At 41.3% G+C, this 27,587-nt stretch overlaps 2 protein-coding genes across 2 annotated transcripts; one reads left to right on the top strand and one right to left on the bottom strand.

The window, feature by feature from the left end:
- The first annotated feature begins 19 nt into the window (after positions 1-19).
- LOC111868342 lies at positions 20-15,938 on the top strand. The gene is made up of 5 exons (XM_023858903.2): positions 20-150; positions 2,017-2,131; positions 3,667-3,809; positions 10,273-10,389; positions 15,480-15,938. The coding sequence occupies exons 1-4, from the start codon at positions 87-89 to the stop codon at positions 10,371-10,373; spliced, it is 423 nt and encodes a 140-aa protein (XP_023714671.1). The 5' UTR covers positions 20-86; the 3' UTR covers positions 10,374-10,389; positions 15,480-15,938.
- A 4,494-nt stretch (positions 15,939-20,432) lies between these two features.
- On the bottom strand, positions 20,433-20,936 carry LOC111868341. The gene has a single exon (XM_023858902.1). The coding sequence runs from the start codon at positions 20,934-20,936 to the stop codon at positions 20,433-20,435; it is 504 nt and encodes a 167-aa protein (XP_023714670.1).
- Between the last annotated feature and the right edge of the window lie 6,651 nt (positions 20,937-27,587).

Genomic DNA, 27,587 nt, shown 5'->3' with positions numbered 1-27,587 from the left:
GGCCGTCTGATGCGTCTCATGCATGCTACAACATTGATTGAATGAAAATCGTGGTGGTGGTTTATGTAGGCATATAGTAGACAGAAATGGAATTAAGTCTGTATGTGATATTGTGCACATTATATTTCGCAGTTCTTATACAGAAGTCCGGTAGGTTTATAGTGTAATTACTAGAACTAATCAAATTCTATGTGAAATTAGTCATTTGGAAATTTCAGAATTACTGGATTTTTGGACTTATCCTACGTCTGGTATTCGTAAAACTAGAGAACATGTTTCGGAAACTGAATCTGCTTTCGCCCGCAGATGAGTGGGAGACACCTACTCTATTGGGTCCCTTATAAAGAGCTAACCTGAGGAAACATCGATTTCCCGAAACATTGCGTTCTCTAGTTTTTAGAATGCCAGACGATGGACAGAGCCCAAAAACACTAATTCTGAGTGTTATACACCGCAGAACCTTTTAGAATATATTTTGAATTCTGTTTAGCTGTGTCTTGTTAACAGGGTCATTGCAGTTTGTTGCATGTAGTGTTATGATGATTGCTGCACTTCAGACAACAAATTTCAGGCACAGAGTGTAATATATCTGAACTTTTTACGTACAACCTGTACTTATACGTGTGCTCTGCGTAGCCCAGTAGTTGTGTTAAGGTGCCATAAGTGCAAATAACTAAGCATTTGGGAAGCCAAGAAAATCACTAAAATAAAAACTGGAGATGGAAACCATTCACATTGCTAACCATGATGAAATATGGACTTTATTTTTTTTGCTTTGCTGTTGGTTGTTTTTATTAATCATCAGCCAAAAGCCATCCTTGTGCCATGTTCCAGTTGGTATTCCAGCAATAATGTAGCAGTATTTCGTATTTTTGGACATAGCCAAACATTTTAGGATCTAGGTAGATATAACTATGAAGTTTCTCATAACACATGACAGATCAATAACCTCTGCACTGTGTCATGATTTATTTAACAACACTGTCAGTACCTCAAGCAGTAGAGCATCAAATGATATATGACAAGTGAATAATAAATTGGAATGGATGCGGGAGGAGATAATTATATGGAATCATCACAAAAAGCAGAACACATAAATAATTTTAAATTCAGAAAGAAATTATAACTGTTTGGAATTTTAGGTTTTATAACAGTGTTGTCAGTTGGGATATTAAGGTAAAGTAGGGTAAGTTTGTAAGATGTTTATGAAATTGCATGTGTATGTGGCAGGTGAAGTGTCCCTGTGCTTAATCAATTAAGCATTATGCCATGAAGACCTTCACACTGGATAGACATGAGTGCTTAGCTTCACTCCCCAGCCACTTTGCCCCCAGGGAAATAGCCCCTGGTACCCATTGGATAGGAGGCTGGTTTGGCCCCAGAGCCAGTCTGAATGCTGTAGAGAAGGGGAAAAAATTGCCTGAATCAAACCCTGACTGTCCAGCCTGTAGTCCATCACTGTTACTGACTGAGCTATCCTGCCTCCAGTCTTCTGGTTCATTACTCTCAGGTAATCTCGTAGGTAGTTCTGCCAGTAAGATGGTTTGAATATGTTCCTTTAAAATGTGTGTACCCACATATAGTGTTATGACCTAGAAGACAACAGTATAAATCTTTTCCACTGTGAATTAAATCCACCAGGTAGACCTTCCACTTGAATTTTAGCCTTTTCAAGTATGATTTTAAAAATGGTGCGACTATTGTGCCCTAAGATGATCCAGAAATTTATCTCTGAAGTTGTGTAAGTGTATTAACACATTTGTTTTGGCACTAAATAAAAAGGACAGAAGTGGGTTGAGTGCATGCACTCTGTAATATATGGGCATCGAGAGACATAGCAGAAATACCTGTATGATGTGCATGTCCCAGTAGACTCAGAAGGGTTAACTATGGTGGACCCTGACTTTGCATCACAATCATTGACAGAGAATGTGAGAAGTTGAATGTGAACACTGGGTTTGTAATTAATTCCAATGTTAAATAAGAGAAGTAATGATGATGTTTGTCTTTACACAGAAAGTAAAGAATGTCTGCAAAATGGACTGACTTGCCCTCCAGAGTGTTGCATGGATTTAGAAAATATTTCGTCATGCTGCCATCCACACAGGCCCATATATGAAATAGATGACAGGTGAGCAACACATCAACACACACCATATACTGTATTACTGCTGGTTTCCTGATTGCCAAGTAACAAATATGATTCCAAGTTGTAAGAAAGCCTATATGATTCATTTAGGATGGAAGTATTGTACAGTATTTTGATAGAGTTTGGGGTACCCATGAAACTAGGTAAGCTGTTTAAAATGCGTTTAAACAAAATGTAAAGTCTGTATAGGTAAACATTTGAGTGATAATTTTCCTATCCAGAATGGTCTAAAAGAAGGATATGTTTTATCACCACTACTTTTCAACTTTGCTTTAGAATATGCCATTAGGAAGGCCCAGGAAAACCAGGTGGGACTGAAATGAAGTGAGACACATGAGCTGTTGGTCTATGCCAGTGATGTGAATCCACTGGTTGATAATATAGATGCCATAAAGAAAAACACACAAACTTTGTTTCCAGTAGGGAGGTTGTTCTAGAAGTAAACAGAGAAAACTAAGTATATGTTGCTATCTCATCACCAAAATGCAGGGCAAAATCATGACATAAAGATAGGTAACAGATGTTTTTAAAATGTGTCATAGTTCAGATATTTGGGAACAGTGATAACAAATCAAAACCTGATTCAGGAAGAAATTAATAGGAGATTGAACTCGGGTAATGCTTGCTACTGTTCAGCCCAGAACATTTGGTCTTCTTGTTTGCTGTCCAAAAACATAAAAATTAGAAGTCAAAACTACAATTTTGCCTGTGGTTCTGTATTGGTGTGAAACTTGGTCTCTTGTCATTTAGGGAGGAACATAAACTGTGGGTGTTTGAGAACAGGGTGTTGAGGAGAATATTTGGACTGAAGAGAGATGAAGTGACAGGAGGTTGGAGAAAACTGCATAATGAGGAGCTTCATAACCTGTACTCTTCTCCAAGTATAATTAGAATGCTCAAGTGAAGGAGGTTGAGGTGGGCAGGGCATGTAGCATGAATGGGAAGAAGAGAAATGTATATAGGATGTTTGTGGGAAAGCCAGATGGAAAGAGACCACTGGGAAACCAAGGCATAGATGGGTGGACAGTATTAAAATGGATCTTAGAGAGACAGGATAGGTGGGATGGATTGGATTGATCTGTTTCAGGATAAGGACCAGTGGATGGCTCTTGTGACAACAGGTTATGAACTTTCTGGTACCATAAAATGCTGGGAAATTCTTGAGTAGGTGCAAAATTGGCGGCTTCTCGAGAATGGCTCAGCTCCATGAGTGAATAAGTAGCCTGTTTCCTGTTTTATGAATTCCTTTTCTATGTTTGGTTAGCAACTTTGGATGGCAAACTTGCTATTAGCTGATGAATCAGGACTGAAAGGTCTAATTTACGATAGCCAGTAGAGAGCCCAGCAGGTTTTTCTTGTCAAGGATTTAGGAACCTATGCTTGTGAATGAGCAGAAGAGGCCATCTTTCACTTCCCAAACCCAGTAATACGGATACTTCACTGGACTTGATCCAAAGAATGGGATCACCGTGTAGCAAACATTTTATGCATGTCCTGCAGTTGGTGTAATGTTGCAGACAAGTAATGGCAGTGGGGCTGACTGTCATCTGTTCCTGCCTGGTGCTCACGGTAACCATTGTCATTTGCTGCTTCTGGTATCGATGCCCCCTGTACAATACTTGCCGTGTAAACTACACCCAAGGTCACATCATTGCATACCGTAAGTTATAAAGTAAAATTTGATTTTCAGCTATATTACTGGACTGAAGATTACTGAGTTTCTGGACTTTGTCTGTGGTTTAAGAGTTTAAAAGAGCACATTATTGCCATCCTCAGGTGAAAGGGTGATGCAGCACCTAATCATAAGGGCCTATTAGGTAGTGCTCATCACTGGTCCCTGGACCCAACTGATTAGTTGCATCCCCACCCTTTCACCTGAGAATGGATACAGACCCAGTTTCCATAAAGTTGTGTTCTTTGAAAATACTCGATGTGTGTTTGCATGTTCATGTGTGTCTGCATGTGTGCAGTTCTACTTAGATTCTCAACTGTGCATGCCTTAATGGCATACACATTTGCTTGGAATACCGTTGTGTACTGCTCGAGGCTAAAGCTAAGTTTCCACCTTGATCCATGGCAATACTGCCTGGGTCCAGCGACTTTTTTCTGAAACATCTGTATACCAGATTAGCCCTCCCTTTCTGTCAGGTTGAAACCCCTTTTTCCAATTGCTTCTCTTAGGGATATGATCGTGAAGGGTTTATCATAGGCATGTCTTGGTATCATTTTATCTGACCCTATCTGTGGGATGGTTTCTTTTTCCATGTCCTGAGTGATGTATAAAAGAAAACTCTGTGGCCTGTAGTCAACAAGCGAACTGTACATACCTAGGGACTGCCGCTTGTCGGCGAAGTTAGTGCTAATATTTGTGGTTAGAGGATGTCACGTGGTCAGCGCAGTTGATCCCCATGGCCGTTAATCTCGGTTTTTTAGACTGGAGCCATTATTTCCTTGAAATAGCTCCTCAGTTATCCTCACAAGGCTGAGTGGACCCTGTTCCAGACCTACTGCTTATCAGAAAATCTGGCAGCGCCAGGAATTGAAAACCTGGGACCTCTGCATCTGTAGGCAGAAACTCGGACCACTAGACCACAGAGGTGGTCTCCCTGAGTCATGCATACATATTCAGAACCTTCAGATTTGGTTCTCCATTGATTGTTGCAGCATAACATGTAATTTCCTACCTGGGCCTCCGCTTCCATCTGCAGATGTAGTGGGGGAGTCCAAGGAGGACTTCCATTGCAGCTGTTGGAGCTGTTCTTATTGCTCCTGTTACTTGCAAGCTGGCCATCCTTTGCAATTTGCTAAGTTCGGCCTGACTTGTTTAACCCTAGGCCACCATATAGTGGCAGCACAGGTAACCATAGGTCTTATCACTGCAGTGTATATCCAATATATCACCTTTGCTTTCAGTCCCCAAGTTTTCCCAAATGTGCCTTTGCATGTTCAGAAGGCTTTATAGGCCTTGTTGATAACCTTATCCACCTGCATTTCCCATGTCAGTCCCGTGTCTAATGTTATTCCAAGGTACTTGACATCACTGGATGGCTGGATTCTTTTACTGAAAAGGGTTGGCTTCTTGAGCCCTTTTATGTTCCTCATCCTAGTAAAGGGTATAACTACAGTCTTATTTGGCTTGACAGACAACTTCATTATTTCACACCACTGTTGCACTGTGCACAGGGCTCTGACCTGTAAGACCTCTGACGAAGTCTGAGGGAATTACCCATTGATTAAGATTGCTATATCATCAGCATATCCTGCTGTGTGATACCCATTGTCATTCAGCTTCCAAAGTAGATTGTCTGTGACCAGGCCCACAGCAGAGGCGAAAGCACACCTCCCTGTGGACCTCTTCCCCCCGGCCACAGATGCTACCAAGGTCTCTCCCGACAATGTAGCAATTGTGTTCCTGCTTTCCAGCACAGCACAGATCTATTTTCATATTGCAGGCTCAATATCATGCCCTTCAGCAGCCTGTTTTATTGTGTCAAATGAGGTTCTATCAAAGCTCCAGCTATGTCAAGGAATGCTCCAAGGGCAATATCCTTGTGTTTAATACCATTTGCTCTGTTTGTTACCACATTATAAAGTGCAGTTTCAGTAGATTTACCTTTTTGGTAAGCATGTTTGTTTTGGTGAAGAAGATGAATTGTTAATACACTGTCTCTAATATGCCTGGATTTCTCTATTGTTTTCAAAAGGCAAGATGACAGACTGATAGGACAATAATCCTTGGTCCTTGGTGTAAACAAGTTTCCTTGGCTTTGGAAGAAAAACCAGTTTAACTTGCCCCCCAGGCCAAGGGAGTAAATCCATGCACCATGCAAGCTCTAAATATGTGGCATAGGTGTGGGACTAAAAGCTCCATCCCTTGCTGCAAGAATTCCAGTACAATTCCATCTGTTCCTGTAGACTTAAATGGTTTCAATGTATCTAGTGCCCATCTAATTTTTGGCTGATTGCCCACATGTTTAGCCAGGTTCCAGTCTCCCCTGTTCATTATGCGTCCACATATGCCCAAGTTCATCTCGCCCTGTCCAGCATCATATGAATCATCATTCAGCTTTGAATCAAGAAAATTAACTCTGAACAACTCTTTCAGTGTATGTTTGCCTCTGATTAAACTGACCATTAGGTAGGTTAATAGTGCTAACCTTATTGGTTGCTTGTTTTGCCATGATCTTCATAAGTTTGGAACTGTCTGGTACATCATAGATATCCTGGCAGTACCTCCTCCATGAGGATCATTTGACTTTTCTCATTTCTTTATTATAACAGGTAAGGGTTTCCTTGTAGGTGTCCCACAGCCCTGTTCTTTTCATTATATTAAATAGCCTTCTTGTTTTGGCTGTTAGCCCACTTAGCTTTTTATTCCACCAAGGTGCTAAACTTGGTGAGCGAGTGGTCTGGGCTGGGCAATTATGACAATAGGACAAGATGATGGCCTGTTGCAGCTGGACACCAAAGCGATGTGTGTCCCCTACCATGTGTATTCTTTGCGGAATATTCTCCAGATTCACCTTTAGATTGTTTTCATATGACTCGCAATTGGTTCTTCTGGGGTCCCTGAAGGTAACTTTATTGTTATGTTACCTGTTTGAAAGCATACGTATCTGAGGCTTGACAAAGACCGTTCATAGATGTGAATTATTTACCAGGTTTGCTATTTTATTTGTCCCTAATGTCAAGTCAATAACCTCCTTCCTATTGCAGACCACTAAGGTAGGCTCATTACCATGATTAAGAATATTCAGGTTCGAACTCACCAGAAATTCCAGAAGTCTTTCTCCTCTAGGATTGGTGCTGGTGCTCCTCCATAGTGTGTGGTGTGTGTTGTCATCACACCCAGTGATGAGGAGCTGCTTTTTCTTGCTGTAGCAGTAGTCAGTGATGTCTCACTTCTTTGGTTAGTGGTGGTTCATCTGAATCTTATGGGAGGTAAGCTGTAGCAGCAACCAGCTCCTCACAACCTCTGCCACATGTGTATGCTATCCTCACCCATGTTGCATCCCTAGAACAGAACTAAATTAAAGGTAAGGCAATACTATGGTGCCTGACATAGATACAGGACCTTGGATTATTACCAGATGCAGCAGAATTTATTGTTCCCCCAGAATTAGTTAAACCTCTTCTTTGGCCCCTGTATATCCAGGGTTCTTGAATATGTTCTATATCTGCCTTTTCTTCAGCTACCTTCTGTCATAAAGTTGCTGTAGGTTCTCTGCTGTGTCATAGGTTTATTAGAACAAATTTAATGTTATGTGCAAATGTTATATGTGTGTATGTTTAAAATCTGTGTGTCTTATCTTTACTTCATTCTTTATTGACTAGTGGGGGGGGTCTGTCTTCATCTCCTCCTTCTCTGCCTTTTCCATATAATCAGACCAGGTTCCCTTTGGCATGGTCCACTGATCTGCTGAGATAGACTTGATACTTGGAGTAATTTCCCTTTTTGCATCTGTTGCCCCTCCCCAGTCATCTGAGGGATTGGGTGCACCATCTCCCTTCCCCTCAGAGAGTGATTACAAGAGTGCTGTATTTGGCACAAGTTCTCCTTCTCGATGTTGTGCCTCAGGATCTTTCAGGACCCTAACTATTCCTTTTTGAAAGTCCTTTAAAGATCTTGTATCCGGTCCTTGTGATGGCCAAAAGGAGTCCTGGTCTATTTGCTGGATAAGCCTGTGATCTTTTGGTTCTAACTGCTTATCAGATATTCTCCAGTACTCAGTGTGTAGTCCTGGGTTCAGATTTCTGATCCATCTTAGTAGCTCATCGTGGGTTGAGGCAACTTTATCCCTCACCCTGAGAGCTACTTTAAGAGGATCAGGGAGGTTCCTGGCATCAGTAGCCTTCATCCTGGCCCCTAATCCTAGCCTTGGATTGTCAGTGGCTCTGACAAGCCACTGACCAGACTGTTGGTCAGTGCATATATATATATATACATGAATGCACCTGTCTGTAAGACTTTAGGTGTGGTAGTTCTCCTAATGGAGTCCACGCAACTCTCTTCCCAGTTTCTTGAGGATATTGTTGAGGTTGTCTTCTGTTAACTTATCTTCAGGATACACTTCCTTGAAGATAGCTATCTTTATGTTGCTCAGCACATCCTTTTATGTCCCTCATCCTCTGTAGTCTCTGGGTCTTTTTGGAGGTCTGACCATTTTCATAGGAGTACTACCCTCCGACCTAGGCCTCTTAAGGGTTTTGGTCAAGGTTACTCTCTGCTTGGGCGCATTAGCATTGCCTGGTTGCCGAATGCCCCCAGTTCCTGCTTCATTTGCCCTTGCTTTTGCCTTTTTCAATTTCTGTCTAGCGCATCCATACAATGCCTTCTTCACCAGACAGAGTCCACCCACTCCAGAGACTAGGTGTCCCAGACCTTCTCCTTCTGTAGGTGAGTTAGAAGTATTAGCCCCCTGCAGTGGTGTATCAGTATTACTGACTCCCAAGCAAAGGGTTCCTGGTCCAAACTTAGGCAGATATCTCACCAATGGTTCATCCCTGCCTTTGGCTGAAATCTCAGCAGCAAGTTCACTGATTGCATCTGGCCCCCCTAGCAGTGTAATGGAGCTTCCAGCCCCTGCTGAAGTATTTCTCATAGGGATCTTCTTGAAGGGGAATTCCTCTTTACTTTTAGGTCCTGAGAACCGTTTTTTATATTCTTTATGGTTTCCATATTGGTCCCACGAGTAATGGGGATTTAAGAGGTCACTACCCTCAGCACCCCATACGGGTGGAAGGCATAAATGCAACGGTGTGCTGCCTGGTGCCCTGAGGGGATCGTTCATGACACTGGCTAAGTTCCACCCCAGTGTCAAGCAGCCCTTGGCATGATGCCTCACACCTTGGCTTGGGTGGTTTGGCCCTGTTGTGAATAAACCTTTGTGATCCTCCAGGACCTAAAATGCACATTCAGGCGGAGGGGGATGGCCCAGGTGATTAGTGCTTGTGTGATGTTAGTTAGACATGCAGTTGTGACCAGAGTAAACTGCATGAAAGAATCGCCCCTGAGGGTGGTGGATCACCCCACATTCCCACCCCTCCATGTGGGTTGGTTAAACCATTTTAGAGTGTTTTTACCTTATCGGTACTCTAGGGAGACAGCTGAAGTAGCTGGAGCTGCCCCCATATGAGTGCTCTCCCACATTCGTCCCGGGAAAAACTTAGTAGTACCCGAGAGTCATGATGCTGCTGTGTGGGAGGCTCTGGTCATGAAATATGCCATTGCCCTTTATGGGAGCTTAGTCTCCGGCTCCGGTTGGTCATACTGATCCAGACCCCGAGACTAAATGTTGCCTGGTGGAACCCAAAGCTGTGTTCCAGCACATTCTCTGGTTCGTGATATGACCCCACCAGAGACACAGCTGTAGCTCGGCCAACCTCATTGAGGATGGCGTCATTACTACCTGCAACATATGACCTTAATGGTCACAGTTGCCATGCCTATACTAGATGATGGACAAGGTCCAGAAACTCAGTAATTCCAGGCATAATACACGTCATCAGAACCTTTTAGAATTGACTTGTAGTGTAGGACTTGGTGCAAATAACTTGTTTCTTAGGTTTAATTTCTATCATATCACATTCTGCAATCTCTCTTTGCATGTGAATATTATCTTTGGCTAATTCTGTCCAGACACACTTATGTTGATTTTGAGTTTGTGTACTCTATATGGCAGCCATACTTGCTTCAAGGAAAATTTGAGTGTGGATTTTAACACAGCAGTTGTTTCCCAACAAAGACAAAAATATTTGTGGCCTTTGAACTGGACATTNGTTGTTTCCCAACAAAGACAAAAATATTTGTGGCCTTTGAACTGGAATTCATTAAATATTAATAATGTGATGCTTGCCACCACAGTTCTTATATGGAATTACTGGTCAGTTTTTGTGCCCACTCAGTTTTCTCTTATACATATTAAGAATAGAATGATCATACTTATTTCACACTTTATATGCTTCATTTTCATTTGCAAATGGGTCCCCTTCTTTTTCAGCTGTGAATACTGAGTAACATGTGCAGTTTATCTAGCATTGTTGTGATAGTTTATGATTAACTTTGTTTATGAGAACAATATTATGTGAACTTCCATCAGTAAAATTCCTACTCATTTATGCAGCTAAAGATGATGACCCTCTGAACTCCATCATGCCACCTGATGACGGGCAGAATCATTATTCACCAAATGCTGTGAAGATCAAGCCAGTGGAGGATGTGTGACTCCTCTGTACTTCAGGTATAAATTCTGAAAACTGCTTAATTATAATCAGATATTTTCAAAGTGTCTGGGTAAGCAGTCACACACTATATTCAGACCGTGTGGTTCATACCACAGTATATGTTTCTGTCACTGTGTGGTTATCATCTTGTGTAACACACAGATGTGTTAAAAATTCACAATGTAATGCATATACATGTATGAAAGTATAAATTATGTTACATCTGATTTTACATGAGTATGTATTGTCGTGACGTGACTGATCATGGGGTTTGGGTAGGTAATGAGATTTGTCTCTTGAAAATGATCTTGAGCTCTCATGTCACAGTGTACTAGTAGAATAGCATGTCTTATATGGTATGTTGTTTATCAGTTTTCTAAGGCACTTTATAAATATAAGTGTCAGGGTTTTGTTCTAATTTACTATAATTTTTTCCCCAGGTGCACTGTCCTAGTCCAAGATAATTTTTGTACAGTTCTGCTGTTCTTATGCCTTTAGGCTTATGTTGGGAAGCATGATGGGGCTGTTAGGAGTAAAAAAATGAGGTTTTTGAAGTGGTTGGTTGAAGTGGTGTCAGGGTGTAGTACGGTTGACTGGTGCACCACTGGCTGTGAGGTGTACACAAATTTTGCCAGTGAATCAGTACGCCTGATGGGCAATAAAGTTTGGAAGTAAGGGAAGTTTGACTGCTTGATGGCATTATATTTCACAGTTAGCAGTGCCGTTTGTACATGGGAATTTGTTTCTGATTTGTCAGCAGTAGGCAGCAGTTATCAGCTCCATTAGCCGTTTGTTCTCAGTTACAATTAATCAGCAGTGTGTCTCATCATAGTGTGGTAAACTTTAGAGTAGCCTGTACGAGTATGTATATGTGACCCACATGTGAAATAACAGATCTTTTAGGAGGTACTGGTGAAAATTTTGACATAAATTTTGTGATGAAAGCATTCCCAACAGAGAAACAATTTACAATTTGCTAAATAAACTTATATCAACAGGACTCTTAGTAGACAAGAAACAAAAGCATGAAAGCTGAGTGCTTACTGAAGAAAAGTTAGATGACATAGGAGTCAGACTTGAACATACTTACTTACTTGCTGAGCTGAGCTGAGCTGAGCTGAGCCCTTCTTGAGGAGAAGCCAAATCTGCAGCTACAAAAGAATTCCCCAGTATTTTATGGAACCCGAAGGTTCATTACCGTGTTCTCAAGAGCCCTCCAATGGTCCCTGTCCTGAGCCAGATCCAATCCATACCATCCCATCCTATCTCTCTAAGATCCATTTTATTAATGTCCACACGACTATGCCTTGGCCTTCCCAGTGGTCTCTTTCCTCCTGGCTTTCCCACCAATAATCTATATGCATTCCTTTCCTCCACATTCGTGCTACATGCCCTGCCTAGTTCAGCCTCCTTGACTTCATAATTCTAATTTTATTTGGCGAAGAATACAAGCTGTGAAGCTCCAAATCATGCAGTGTTCTCCACTCTCCTGTCACTTCAACTCCTTAGGTCCAAATATTCTCCTCAACACACCCTACTTAAACACCCTCAGTCTATGTTCCTCCCTTAATGTCAGAGATCAAGTTTCACATCCATACAAAACCACCGGCAAAATTATAGTTTTGTATATTCTAATTTTTATGTTTTTGTACAACAGACAAGAAGACAAAAGGTTCTGGGCTGAATGGTAGCAAGCATTAGCAGAGTTCAGTCTCCTCTTAATTTCCTACTGAATCAGGTTTTGATCTGTTATCGTTGATCTCAAATATCTGAACTGTGCCACATTTTCAAAACATCTGTCTTCTATTGTTATGTCATGATTTTGCCCTACACTTTGGTCATGAGACAGTAACATATACTTAGTTTTCTCTGTGTTTACTTCTAGACCAACCTTCTTACATGTCTTAATTAAAGTTTGTGTTTTTTTATGGTTTCTATATTATCACCCAGTAGATTCATATCATCGGCATAGACCAACAGCTGATGTGTCCCATTTAATTTCAGTCTCACCTGGTTTTCCCGGAGCTTCCTAATGGCATAATGTAAAGCAAAGTTGAAAAGGAGTGGCGATAGAGCATCTCTTTGTCTTAGACCATTCTGGATAGGAAATTTGTCAGACAAATGTTTATGTATACGAACTTTACTATAAATTTCATTTAAACATATTTTTTTCAGCTTAACTAGTTTCATGGGTATCCCAAACGCTATGAGAATATTGTACAACATTTTCCTTCTAACTGAAGCATAGGCTTTCTTGAAGTCTGCAAACAGCTGATGCACTGTCTCCTTGTACTGCCATTTTTTCTATGATATCTGATGAATGCAAAAAATCTGTTGATCTGTTACGTCGAAACCCACACGCTTGATCCCCAGTAATTTCATCTATGTATGGACTTAACCTTGAGAGAGGAGTAATCACTGAAATATCTAGCTCAGAGACTGGAGTGCCAGAGTCTAGTGGAAGAAGGGCAACATGATTTCAGGTGCTTAGACCCTATAAGACAACAGTAATCCATGCCTTGCAGCCGTGCAATCCAGCTAACAGGGTTCATTTTTGCAGTTGGTTTCTACAGTCTGTTGGTGAAGGGGAGATTGATCTGAATTGACATTCTTTTCTGATGAAGTGAGGTTTCACTTGCAGGGATACATAATAATGCAAAATAATTGCTACTGGAGTTCAGAGAATTCACATCTATCCCATGAGGTCCTCCGTGCAGTGAATGTTGGTGTCTGGTGTGCTGTAAGTGCAAGGAGGATTGTTATACCTTTGTTTTTTTAACGGAACAGTTAATTGCAAAAGATATGTACATGTCCTTGGGCAGTCCTCTCCAGAGTTAAGAGAAGAAGAAAGACTCCGAGGCAGGTTTCAGCAAGACTCAGCTACTTCCCACACTGCATGTATGTCTTGCAGGCTTTGTCTGGTGACTTCAGGAACGGAATTATCAGAATCCCTATTTGGCCAGCACAATCACCTGATCTTACTCCTTGTGATTTTTCTTCTGGGGTTGTTTGAAGGATAAAGTTTACAACAGTAACCCCCAAACAGAAGAACTGAAAGATGTTTGTAGGGAAATTGCAAGTATTCCTGCAGAAGAGATTCAGAGGTAAATCAGAATGTCTTGTGCCAGTACAAGGAATGTTTACATGTAAAAAGACAGCAGTTTCAACACTCCTGTAATCTCTGAATTATAACTACTTCATTACAAATGTTATCAGCCAATAGGCATATTGATTCAGCAGCAAAATTTGTATGTGCCTCACTGCTGGCAGAGTGCTTGTTGCCATGAAGCACAGAGCCATGAACCAGTCAACAAAGAACCTTCCTGTATATATTCTAGAAACAATTGTAAGTGGATTGGGTGTTCTGAGGACTTAAGTATTGATGTGGCAAGGTGAATGTTTTTATGACAATGTAGTTTGTATTTGACTGTATTTTGCTAATATATATACTCATGTAAAGATGTTACTCTGATTTGACATAATTTATAGTTTTTTACACTTTACTTTTTGTTCAGACTGCTGCTAAATCCAAAAACTAAATGATGGACGCAGATAGGATGCAGTCTTTTATTTAAAAAAATCAGATATTTCCAATAACAGATTTTGAAGTCAGGAGTATATAAGGAAGAGGAATAATAGAGATTGGCATGAAAGCATAAAATAATCAGGAAACTTGAAAAGCTCATCATATCACATTTTATTACTTTCATGTCAGTCTTTAAAATGGAAACCTTACTTTAATGCCCTGTTGAGTGTGGAGATGGAGTTTTTGCACTGCCTGAAAAAAATAAATTATATTTCACAAATTTTGTGAAAGAGAAGTGTGGAAGTGTTATTATTACCTTTAGTAGACTATGAGGTTGTGATGCTGTGGGTAGCAGTCTTCAGGATGCAAGGAATTTTACAGAAATTGAGTTTCTGGCTTGATGTTCTCCTTATGACATACTGCAGTGTTTTGTCAGGTATTTATCACTCCTGGTGGTGAGAGTTTGAGTGAGTTCCTGATTTTTTATTATTCAATCCATTTCACTCCTCTGTCATTATTTGAGAACCATTTTGACAACATGAATGATTTTGTAGACAAGCAAAATACATCACAATATGGTTCTAGAGGGAGTGTTTCCTGGCTTCATGCCCTTCATTGCTCTAGGGCTTCACTGGCAGTGCCCTGTCAAGTCTGCTGAAGACCATGACTTTAATGAATAGTTCACACAGACTGATGTTTTTGTCCAAAAGAGCTTCTGGAAACTGGACACTGCCATAGTATTTGTATTGGTAATCATTAAAGTATAATTGTTACGACCTGCCACTGTTTACTGTTATGTCATTGTTTTGTACCTGGTTTATCGAAGTTTGCTACAATTTGATGTTGTGCACACAAATTAGTTTCATTGATGGTTATCTCCGTAAGGCTAGGATTGTAAAATGTTCCAGGTACTTAGGTAGCAGTTGTTTCAGAATGCTAGTTGCGCTGTACGTTTGGCAGTAAGTAGTGGAATAGTTGGATGATGATTGCTTGCAGAAAATCCTGGCTGAGTTATCTGATGATTTTGAAAAGTCTTCATCATCTTCTGATGGACATAATTTGAATATAAAATCAGTGATTGAGACTAGCTCTTTCTAACGAGCCCAACTGAGTAGGTCTGTCTTGCCCCATCCACCTGAGGATGTAGAGAGATCCAGTCTCTGAAACGTGGTTTTTGTCTTATATATACCAGACAATGGATAGAGTCCAGAATAAACCTTATAGTTTTGTATTAAATCAGTTCCTCAGTCATTCAACACATAACCTAGACAGGATACAGAGGAGCTACTTTAGTATTCAAAATGGAAAATGTTTTTCTGTGTGATAAACTAACCAAACAGAATAAATTCTTGTATACACATATTTAGGTGTGCTATACGCTAATTCTGTGAGTTTAATTCAAATTTTTATCTTTTTGTTTAACATCATTTCTTTTTGCTCCACTGTATATAATTCTGTATGAGAATATAGCGTGCTGGGTCAGTTGCTGGCAACATCAAATGACATTCTGTAGTACTTTGCAAAATTTGCAGTGTTTCACATTTATTTGTATTTCATCTTTATACATTTATTCCTTTTCAGATACTCTTTTTCTGCTCAGAGACAAAGACTTCATACAGTGACCAGATAGCTTAACCTGTAAGCCACCAAGAACCTCTCTTATAACATTTCTTTTTAACTACAGAACTTTGTTCTTATTTATGACATTCAGAGAGTCAATTGAGGGTAGCCTATGTTGCCATGACTAATGTGTTCGCTGTGATATTTATATTTCATATCAAGTTTTGACAGTGTACCTATTTTAATCAATGCATAGATGTAGCTTTAGTTTTTTTATCACCTTTTCCAAAATTTCATACCATTTCTGTTAGATCTCATTTTAAGTAAGTATTAATCATGCGATGTGTCTGTATATACCAAAGGTGTGTCTAGAATTTGAAATTGTTTGGCTTAATGAACACATTGAAAATTTCAGATAGGATTTGCCAGGTGAAGTTGGAGCCAGTGTTGCCATATACATATACAGGGTGTCCCAGGAGGAATGCGNGCTTGCCATTCATGTGTCATGTAAAGTGCTTGGAACTCTTAACGACAACTTCGACATGGCGTGCGAGTTTTTTGTAGTTCAATTTAATGGCTTCATGTCACTCACAAGTTAGTTTGATGTTACGTACATTATTAACATTACAGAAACCACATATTCCTTCCAGTTTTAATATGTATTTTATAATCAACAAGTGTGTAACACCGGTCAAAGTTTCACACTTCTCTGGCCATTATCTCCATAACCGTTCAACTGTGGACATAGGTGTTTTGGGTTATATCAGCATACTTTAACATAAGGAACACCCTCCCAAAGTTTGGCACATTTCTCCTGGGACACGCTGTATGCAGACCTGTTCAGATCTTTGTTTCTTGAACCTCACTTCACTTTGAACTAGACAGATTTGTTATGAAGTCTCAAGATTGTAGTGTACAACATTCGTTACATTGTTGTAATTGAGGTTAAGAACATACAATAGGCCTGTTTCATGATATTTGTAATTTCACTTTGTGTGACTGGGAAACTGAATGAACCAAACATTGACATTTATTATAATAAATAGATAATTATCTATGCATTTAGTAATGTGGCCATAATCGNTTGTGTGACTGGGAAACTGAATGAACCAAACATTGACATTTATTATCTATGCATTTAGTAATGTGGCCATAATCAGTAAGTGTATTTGCCAGTATTGATGCTTTGGATTTTTTCCTCCACTTTTTTTTTTTTGTGTAAAATGGGCGTTATTTGATATTATAAATTTTAGATTAAAGGTTTGTTATTGTGTAAGTATTTTCACTAAATGAGACTGCAGATTTTCTTGATTTGTGTCTGATTTTGTTGTTGCTGTGTCTGTTCTGTAGAAACTGTGTTGATTCTCTAGAAGCATGATAGCTATATATAACAGGATTTTGGAGCAGTTAGGAGTACTTAAGGTGAGCCTGAATCTACGTTTTGGATTTCATATGTGGTCAAATCAGCTGTTAAAGCAAATTGTGATTTTTAGTCCATGTTAATTCATAAATTGTCCTCTTAGATAAAAATCACAATTAGAATCTTAAGTTTTGCCATTAAGCAAAGATGTCCAGACATTATGTAATTTATATTCAGTATGTTTGTTTTTGTGTGTACATTAATGAGAACTTTATATATAGAAGGAATTCCTTCATCATTGCATTAGCCATAGCTTGGAAAGATCAAGTACACCCTAAAGGTGTGATATATGGTACACATAATTTTTATTACTTAATGCATTCACTGCCAGGCTTTTGAATCCAGGCCTGACTTCAAACACTAGGGTTCTAAGTGTAGGGCTGTAATTTTGTACCATGTGAAGAAACAAAATATTATGTAGCAAATGTCCTTTTGCCATCTCTGGGGAAGTACCAGGTGTATCAGTGTGCAAGATGTAGAGAAAATCCACAAAGAGCACCCACAAACTTGTCTCCCTTTGATGGTCTTTTTGAGGCACATTCTGCAACATCTTGTGATATCATTTTAGCTGCCAAAATTTGAATGAGTTTGTGATTTCATGTTACCTCATCCTGTCAGCCCACTGTATCATTGTTTTATATAAGAGTAACTGTAGAGGATAAGCTGCTTCAGGATCAGCCTGAATTAGTGTCTCACTGAAATCATCATCTCTCTCTCTCTTTCTTTTCGCTCTTGTGATTCTCTCTGCCTCTGCTCCTTTTTATTACTACTTCTCTCCCCTCTAACTGAGATTGTGCTTCATATTCTTTTTGTGTTTCATTGAGATAGTGTACTGCAGAAGACAAAAGAACACCTCTTGGCCATTTATTTTCTAGAGATTGGCACAGTCCTTACCACATGTATAGGTGTTACAATCAGTTACATACTTTGACTGTACCTTTGTTGTACTTCCGCCTTTGAGCAGGGCATCTTCAATTTGTGCCCTGTGGAGAGCTGCTACTCTATTTACCAGTTACCTTTCTTAGGACCTTAGAATTTGGACATCATGCCTTCACGAAAAATTTCCTCCCAACCTTTCAGATTGTTCAGTGATTTGAGAGAATAGACCAACTCACTGTTATGTCCTTGCCCTAGAGGGCTTATGTATTTGGGACACAGGTTTTGTAATTTTGCCAAAAGTGGTAGTGTAATTGGTGTCACCACTGTCCACGTTTTATATTGTCACATACTAGTGTGACTGTAGACAGGGTTTGGTTTGGATACTGGATTCGTTGACCACTTATACACATGGCTTGTAAGTACAAGTAAATACAGCACCAGTACCAATCTCCACAATTCACAAATCACCACAGCACATGCTAAACCTTTCCCAACCTGCTGTGTCTTTACCAGCTGTTTTCTGGGAAGAACTTCTAACATTGGAGATCCTTCAGATTCCTGCGCTCAGTTCCTCTCTTCACAGGCTCCCATACAGAACTAACTGGGTGGCCCCATTGGTCTTTAGGGTAACTCCTTGGCATGGACCACTTAGAAACACCATGTTTCCACTGTTGTAGTATAACTTGTTGCATTATTAAGAATCTTTTATCTAGCAATGGGAATGTGTTTATGGTGCTACTGCTTGGAAATGGTTGCAGTTTACAGAGTCATTACATAGCAGTAGGTCTGTACACTACAATATCAGTTCTACAGAAGTATAACATGTAGACTGGCTAACTGAAGAATTCAACCAGTTTTCTATATATATGGCACAAGTTCTGACCATTGTTTATGCATCTCGTGGCAGTAGATTCGAAAGTATTTTCCAAGCTCGCGCATAACACATTCGGTCAGATTACTTTCCGGGTGTCGAATAGGAGAATACCTGCACTGAATGCACAAATCAGTCAGTGCTTTTCGCCATGCAGGACTTGCAAATTGTGATCCGTGATCAGACAGGATGGTCTCAGGTTTGAAAACTCTTTGGAAATAATGCTCCCTGAGCTTCTTTAAACAGCTCCTAGTAGTGGCTGCCTGTAGTGGGTACAGGGTTACATGTTTGGAGAAGAATTCTAGACATTCCAACAGGTATTTCACTCCACCACGACCTGTAAGGAGTGGTCCATAGAGGTCTACCATTAATAGCTCTCCTGGCCTTGTTGGAAGATGATATACTCTTTCAGTCTCATAGGACCTATTGGGATGCTTCACACGTTGACAAATGTCACAGTGTGCTACAAACTTCGGCACCTTCCTAATGACTTTAGGTGAAAAGTGTGTGCTATTTTCAACATACATTTATCGGTACCTTGATGTCCCAATAAAGTATGTGCATACCGAATCACTCATTTTTCTAGCTGTCTGGGTAGCATAATTCTCCAATAGGGATGGGTCCTGTCATTTTTGCAAAACAGGAACTTGTCTCTCATCATGTATCTGCCCATAAATATTTTTGGGTCACTCTCCAGTTCTTCCTGTAATTTCTTTAAAGCGGGATCACCAAGTTGGTGTTCTGACAGGTTGCCTAATTCTTTCCTGAGTGTTCTGTGAGTTCCCAGGTCTACCTTTGCCACGAATAACTCTTTAGGCTTCAACACTTGGTCGCGGCTCTCTTGGCTTAACCCAATGGGGTTGCAGCTCAGCGTGTCTGCAAAGAAGTTATCGCTGCCTTTAATGTGTACAGTCTTCAAATTGTACTCATGCAGCTGTATTACCCAACGTGTGACTTGGCTAGATGTCAAATTACACCACTTCAGAAACAACAAATATTTTTGGGTCGCTCTCCAGTTCTTCCTGTAATTTCTTTAAAGCGGGATCACCAAGTTGGTGTTCTGACAGGTTGCCTAATTCTTTCCTGAGTGTTCTGTGAGTTCCCAGGTCTACCTTTGCCACTAATAACTCTTTAGGCTTCAACACTTGGTTCCAAAAAAATTGTCTCAGGTATTTACTGTTTCTCAGTGCTGGATAGTGGAGGATTGCTTGTACCCTATCCGGGTCAGCGTATACAGCGGTCCTATCTATATGGTGTCCCAAAAACTTGACCTCGTCTCTGCAGACGCGACATTTTTTGGCGTTGATCATGAAGCCTGCCTTCGTCAGTTTGCCGAGTACGGTATCAAGATGTCTTAGGTGATCTTTCATGGTAGGGGAATGTATTAAGATGTCGTCCACATAGGATACCGCGTTCTCCAGATCCATTCCCATTGTTACCTTTATGGCGCGTACGAATGCGAGTAATGAGTCTCTGAACCCATATGGAACCCTTTTGTACTGATACAGGGTCGATTCGGACATAAAGACCGTGTATTTTCGATACTCCTCGTGCAACTCTATCTGCAGATAGGCAGAGCTCAGATCTAGGGACGTAAAGTACCTATTTCCGTGAAACCTCTGCAAAAGTTCATTTATAGAGGGAGTTCTGTTGTGGTCTGGGATGGTGTATTGATTCACCCTCTGGGCATCAACACATATGCATATGTTCCCTCCTTCTTTGCTTACCACGGTTAATGGGTTGAGAATCGGGGAGGTGCTAATCTCAATGATGTCATCTACTAGCATCTGCCAGATTTGTTCTCTTACAGCTGGTCGGAGTGAACCGTAACTGGCGTCAGAAACTCTGCAATGACACACAGTCCAGACCGTTTAATAGCTATTTTTGCAGATTGTTGTAAAATGTTAGAGCTCTGGGGGTGTCGTTTTTCTAGGACTAGGTCTCCAGGGCGAAACACGGCCTCACTTCTCAACGCATTATAACATCTGGCAACCCTATCCTGGGCTCGCTTCAAGTTTGCCAGAGCCTGTCCCCAAAAATCCTTAGTGTCATGAGGGGACTGCTGTAGATCTACCTCAGACAACTCCCATCTCATCCCCAAGGGATGGTTCAACTCCCGTCCCAGGAGTAGGAGAGCTGGGGTAGCACCCGTACTCTCGTGCCAGGCAGTATTAAACGCCACGGCGAGAGCAAGTAAATTTTCATCCCAGCGGGTATGTTGGGAGTGATGGAAGATAGTCAGGGCTGCCTTCAGATTTCGATTAAAGCGTTCTACCTGCGAAGCCTGCGGGTAATAAGGTGATATCATGACGTGTTTTATCCCTCAGGAAAAGCAGATATTGTAAAACAATCGGGAGTGAAAAACCGCGGCATTGTCCGAAACAGTACAGTTTGGAATCCCAAAAGAAGGGAAATATATCCCAACCAAACAAGCCACCACCACATTAGATGTAATCTTCCTCACGGGGTACATGGCCACAAATTTGGAAAAGCCGTCCAGGACAACCAAGATAGCAAAGTTGCCCTGACGACTCCAGACAAGGGGACCAACGAAATCGATAAAGATTCGCTCCATGGGTTTTGTGACAACATGACTATTATGGAGGCCAACCCGCATGTTTTGAGCCGGCTTAGCCTGTTGACAAACGTCATGTGTCCTAACGTACTTAGTCACGTTGGACCGGATTCATTCGGTCAGTAAAAACCCTTGCAAATCTGCCAAAGGGTTTTTCTAACTCCTGTGGGCACTTTTTTTTTTTTAATAATACATGATCAGCAATCAGAATACAGTGCATTCTATAAGCTAATGTGTTCATCCGTGCTAGGTATCCTAGCTACAGCTGAGGTGTGTTGAGGTTAACGTCCAGCGATGTTACTTCAGAGTTTTCAGTTATTATCTGTTGGCCACTGTCTCTTTAAGTCTCCTGTTGACTGGTTGTAGTACTGGTTGGCTGAGTAGTGGATTTGGGTGATCTTCTATGTTTTGTATGTGCCTCGCAGTTTTTGTTTTGACGACTTCTTGGATTGTAGGGATGTGGAGGTCATTGTGAAGTGTGTAATTGGTTATGTACCGTGGGGCGTTCACTATTTGTGGGAGTGTTTTGACTGCTGTCTCTGTATGATGGCTGTGTTGGATTTACTGGCACATCCCCATAGTTCAGTGCTTTATGTCCATATTTGTTTGATGATAGTTTTGTAAATTAGGATCTTGTTTTCCATTGTCAGTTTTGACTTCCTGCCGATTAGCCAGTTTAATTCTTTGTTTTTCATTACTATCTGGTTTTTCTTTGTTTTTTTGGATGTGCTCTCTCCAGTTTAGTTTATTATCCAGGTGTAACCCTAGGTACATAGCTGTGCTCTTTTGTGGTATTACAATATTGTTGATTCGCACTGTTGGACTGTCCCCATGCTTCAATCGAAATATAACATGCGTTGATTTAGCCTCGTTTACTTTAACCCTCCATTTGTGCACCCATTGTTGAAGTTGATTGAGGTGTTCTTGTATGTAGGATGCTGCTGATGAAATTTCTTGGTGACTTGCAAGTATAGCTGTATCGTCAGCGAACGTCCCCATTATATTGAATTGTTTCATTTTTGGTCCGTTACACTATCAATCACAAATTGTCAATGAGAAATCCGTCGAGTGCAACAATGTTTCTAGGTCACTTATTTATCTCACTTGCCTTACATGTTTCGGTTCAAGAAAAACCATCATCAGAGGCACGCATTACAAACACATGAAAACACTGGCGTTGTTTAATGTACACAGTATGTAAGCTGTGTGGACGCTGTTACAGATGTCGAAGTGTAAAAGCACAACACTTTCTAGTAACATTGAATGCACGTACAACTCTTGCATTCCATCTGAAAGTTGCCTTCAAATTAAGCCGTCAATGTTAAAATATTTAAAAGTTTAAAACATTTAAAGTAAAATGTTAGGCTCCTTCTTGTTAATTCGTCCCGATGATGGGAGATGTCAACTTGAGGTTGTGTAGGCTTATGGTCAGATGTTTCTTACGCGTTGTGTGTTGTGTACAGTTGTTGCAGTTACAGTTGTTGTTACATTGTTGCACTCGACGGATTTCTCATTGACAATTTGTCCCCATTATTGTTTTTTGTGATGTTGGTAGGTCTGATGTGTATAGTATGTAGAGAATTGGTCCAAGTACACTCCCCTGTGGTACGCCTGAAGTAACTGTATAGTTTCTGGAAGTTTCTTCTCCTACTTTAGTGTAGAATTCTCGTTCTTGTAGGTAGGACTTTAATATTCAAAAATATGATATTGGAAGAAGGTTTTTAATTTTATGCAGCAGTCCTTGGTACCAAACTTTGTCAAATGCTTGACTGATGTCAAGAAAAACTGCAGAGCAGTATTCTTTGTTTTCTATGGCTTTGCTTATTTCCCGTGTGATCCTATGGCACTGTTGTATGGTAGCGTGAGCTTGGCAGAATCCAAATTGGTGATCTGGGATCCATTTGCTAGGCAGTAGGTCTTTGTTGATTCTTCGTAGTATAATTTGTTCCAATAGTTTTGGCATGATTGGTAACAAACTGTGGGAACTGCATTGGATTGGGGTGAGCCAGTAGTGTGGCGCGTGACAAACTCACCACAAAACTTATAGGGTGATAATTTTTGACATCTGTTAGGTCCTTTCCAGGTTTACCTATCATGATTATGATTGCAATATTTAAGGGTTTTGGCCAGTAGCCTATTCGGAGTATTGCATTGTAGATATATGTTAGTAGTACTATACCTTTTCTTGGCATTTCTGTCAGCATTTTTGCTGTTATGAGATCTGTGCCTGGAGCTTTCTTTAGACTGAGTGATTTGATTACTTCTAGTATTTCTTTTGTGGTTGTTGTTTTGAGGGGGTTCTGTATTTTTGAAGGAGGTGCTAGGTGATGTTCTATATGGTGGTCGAGTTCTTCATTGAGCGGCTTGTACACGGTGGATAAATGTTCCGCAAATAGGTCAGCTTTCTCCTCATCGCTTTTGGCCCATGGTTCTGCATTATTTTTCTGTATTGGTGGTGGATTGTTCTTGGGTTTCTTGAGGTTCCTGATTGGTTTCCAAACAGAATTGTCATATCTAGTTAGTTTAGTCACATATTCTTCAAAGCTTTGGTTTTTTTATTTTTTTGGGCTCGGTCTTCATTCTGAGGTTTAGCTGGTTGTATTTTTTTTTATCTGCGGGAGCATGGGTGCGTTGCCATATTGCTTGAGCTTTTCTTTTTGCAGCCACTAGTCTCTTGATAGCTAGCGGTACTTCATTTAGATATGTTCTTGGCTTGATGGGAGGTGCTGCTTTTTGAGCAGCTTCTTGTAGAAGTTTCATGAAGGCTGTTGTCGCCGTCTCTATTTCTCCTGGTTCTTTAAGTCTTATGTTTAGATTAATGCCTTGATGTAGTATTTCTCGATATTCTTTCCAGTTTGTTCTGAGATTATGTAGTTTTGGTGTGGGTTTCTTCAGTTCAGTAGTCGTGCCTATAGTTACGATGACTGGGGAGTGATCAGACATCAGGTCGTAGTTTGGTACCACGTCTGTGTATATTGTGTTGATTCCATTAGTGACAAGAAAATCGAACAGGTCTGGTTTTTTGTTGGGATCCGTTGGCCAGTACGTGGGGGTTTTTGATGATATAAATGAGTAGTTTTTTTCTTCTATTGTTTTGGCTAATTCTCTGCCCTTTGTTGTTGTTAGCCGTGATCCCCATATGGTATTTTTGCTGTTGTAATCGCCGCCAGCAAGAAACTTTGGTCCTAGGGTTTGAAAAAAGTTTTGGAAGTTGTTTTGCTTTATGTTGTGTTTAGGAGGACAATACACTGCTGTTATCGTTAATTCATATGGTAAGGTTGACACTTTTACTGATGTGGCTTCAAGAAAATCTTTTTTTATATTTTAGGATTTCATAGTGTTTAAGTGTTTGTTTAATTAGAATTGCAGTACCTCCATGGGTTGTGCCATCCAGGTGGTTTGTAGAGTACATCTGTGGGCACTTAAAGCCGAATCATGAAAATACTCCAAGAGCATCGGCCGCAAATCTAGAGGAACTAAAAAGCTTTAGATTTGTTTCGCTGGGATACATAAACAATAGTGTCGTTCAGCAGCCTGAAATTACGAACTGCCGGGTCTTGTTGCTGGACCTTATCATATACCTCCCGGCAGAACCCATCCTTAATTTGGCGCTCCCTTATCGATAGAAAGGCGGCTGGCAAATGCTGAAGAACCAACCCGGAGAACGATCGCTCCGGGGGCTCTTCAAATTGCCGGGTCAAACAATCTGCCACCACGTTGCTCTTATCCAAGATATCAGTTTTAAATTTATAGGGGGCTAGTCTCAAAATCCACCTCCCTATCCGGCCAAGTTATTTAGCATGCCTTAACAGCCAGGACAATGCCTGGTTATCTGTATGGAGGGTGAACTCCTTATGTTCAAGATACATGCGAAACCTTTCGCATCCCCAAACCACTGCAAGACATTCCTTTTCGTGAATGGAGTATTTGCGTTCTGCACCCCTAAGCAGCCGGCTAGCAAAGGCTATTGGAGCTAGCCCCTCCTCGCGCCTTTGGTTAAGAACGGCCGAGACGGCCACCTCGCTAGCATCGCATACTAGCACAAACTCCTTCGTGAAGTCAGGAAATTGCAGCATTGGGGACGTGGAGATGGACGACGTAAGTCTTTCAGACGCCTGCCTCTGAGGCCCATCCCACACAAATGCCGCATTCTTCCGCCGTAACGCGTGAAGCGGCTCTACCAACTGCGAGAAGTCTTTCACAAAATTCGCGTAGAAACCCACCATCCCGACAGAACAGCGCACCGCCCTCAAATTCTTCGGGGGGTGGGGGAACTGGGAGATCGTCTCAACCCTCTCAGGCAAAATTTTGATCCCTTCGGACGATATAGAATGGCCCAAAAACTTTATCTCGGACTGAGCCAACGCTACCTTGTCCCTGTTTAAGGTAAACCCAGCTTTCTCAAGGCGCCGAAATACTTCCCGCAAATGATCAGGTGCTCCTCAAAGGAGCAGGAGTTCACTACCAAATCGTCCATGAAATTATACACATAAGCATGTTTCAAGTCGCCGAATAGGGAATCAACAATGCACGAAAGCACTTGACACCCCACGCTGATTCCCATCGGCAACTTAGTAAACTCAAAGAGACCGAAAGATGTACAAAAAGCAGTCACCTTCCGGCTCTTAGCGGACAGCGGTATCTGGCAGTATGCGGAGTTGAGATCCAATACCGAAAAACCTTGGCCCCTTGGAAGTTAGCAAAGTCGTGCTCCACACTGGGCATCGGGAAAGCGTCGAAAACTACCTTCTTATTGAGAAGCCGGTAGTCGATAACCATTCCGTACCCGCCCTTAGGTTTCGGAACTAAGAATGCGTGGCTGCAGGGGCTACTTATGCAAGCTGCCTCACTCGCTAGAATGCACTCTCCATTGGGGCTCAACTGATCGTGCATTGCGTCAGGGTCCCGGAACTCCTGGTTCCTGTCTGGGTTAAGTGGTGCTTTGTCGATCCGAAGACCGGGTCTAGTGCCTTTGGTCGCCACTCTGCCGCATACAGTGGGGTGAGGTAGGGGTCCATTGCAGTAGTGAGCTGCTCTGGAATGGGGAGGGTGGTTTGCACAGTCAGCTGTTTGGGGGTTGGGTCGCTGACCTGCTAACGTTGATAGAATGTTGTAAGATTCTTTGAACTCTCCACTGTCATTACTACAAGCGCCTTGGAGTGCTGCCCTAGGAGCAAATGTCCGCTCTCTGGTTGTACCGTCATGGACATAGGTGAACTTTCCTGAGTTGAAGTCGATGGTAACTCCATGATCCCTCAGGAATTGACAACCGAAAATGGCGTCGTTATTCAAGTGGGGTGAAACTAATAAGATGGTCTCGAACACATCTTGGCCTATCGAAAATTCGAGTAGGGCCTGCCGACGTATCTGCTTGGATCGCCTGTCGAACGCTGTTACGAGAACCACTCCCTCGACTGGTAGGATAGGAACTTCTACACCTGTTTCAATTAGCTCCTCATAAATCCGTTCCGATAGAAAATTGACCTCACTGCCAGGATCTAGAATGGCGGAAAATTTAAATTTGCTGAATACTTGAACTTCGACTTGAAGACTTTGCTAAATTTCCCTCATTGATGAACAGTACTACACCACCCGTAGTCACCTCCAAGTAGCTATTTTGAATTTCAGGGTTAGACTCGCCTTCACAACTGGGTTCGCCTGCCATTTGGGATGCCCTGAGGGGACCTAGAAATACGTAGAATCTCACAATGAGTGCCATCCAGTTCTCAGTAACTACAGTTATTGGTTTCCCGAATGGTTATCGCTGTGATTGTTTTGCTCTTGTCGTTCCAGGTACGGTGTTGCTTTGGGGTTAAGCCGGTCAGAGCTTCCCTCTGGGGTTCTCCACCTCTCCCTGACTCGTGATTAGGGCGATTACGTCTCCGGTTCCTGTTCAAACGGTTCCATGACGGAGAGAATTGCACCTGAGCATGATTTTGACCACTGGGTCGCTTCTGTGAGGATTATTCCCTGGCTGGTTAGCGTTCGAATTGTGGGGTTGTTACAAAATGTCTACTAATGTGGGGTCAAAAGTCCTACGGTAGGATTCTAATGGGCCAGGTAGGTCATTAATGCCCGTTTCATTTAACACATAATACAGTAGTATTTAATTCTGATATAAAATAAAGAAAATACAATGGACCTAGTAGATGGTCCTCCCTACATCAATACACAATGGTGAGGACAAAAACTCTTTCGTTCCGCCGTACCCTAGGTAGCCCAGCCTTTTGTTAATTTTGTAGAACTTAATTTAGTAAGATATGGGGCCTCCCCAACCTGATTGGGGGTCAAATAGCTTGGCAAGCCCGAATTTATTTACTTACAGTCCGTTGGCCCAAGTTCGAACCCCCCCCCCCCTTCTTCAAGATAGGGCCCACTGGGGCG

Source organism: Cryptotermes secundus, unplaced genomic scaffold (assembly GCF_002891405.2).
Source record: "Cryptotermes secundus unplaced genomic scaffold, Csec_1.0 scaffold1796, whole genome shotgun sequence".
Taxonomy (NCBI): Eukaryota; Metazoa; Arthropoda; class Insecta; order Blattodea; family Kalotermitidae; genus Cryptotermes; species Cryptotermes secundus.
The sequence above is the reverse complement of the archived record's forward strand: the minus strand, read 5'-3'. Positions and strand labels throughout refer to the sequence as shown.

What these genes read in the sequence shown, in the direction of transcription:
- LOC111868342 (XM_023858903.2), top strand. Translation starts at nt 87, where the DNA reads ATGGAATTAAGTCTGTATGTGATATTGTGCACATTATATTTCGCAGTT. An exon ending in ATATATGAAATAGATGACAG is followed by an intron (nt 2,132 to 3,666) that starts GTGAGCAACACA and finishes GTAATGTTGCAG; the next exon opens with ACAAGTAATGGCAGTGGGGC. An exon ending in AGGTCACATCATTGCATACC is followed by an intron (nt 3,810 to 10,272) that starts GTAAGTTATAAA and finishes TCATTTATGCAG; the next exon opens with CTAAAGATGATGACCCTCTG.
- LOC111868341 (XM_023858902.1), bottom strand. Translation starts at nt 20,936, where the DNA reads ATGATATCACCTTATTACCCGCAGGCTTCGCAGGTAGAACGCTTTAAT.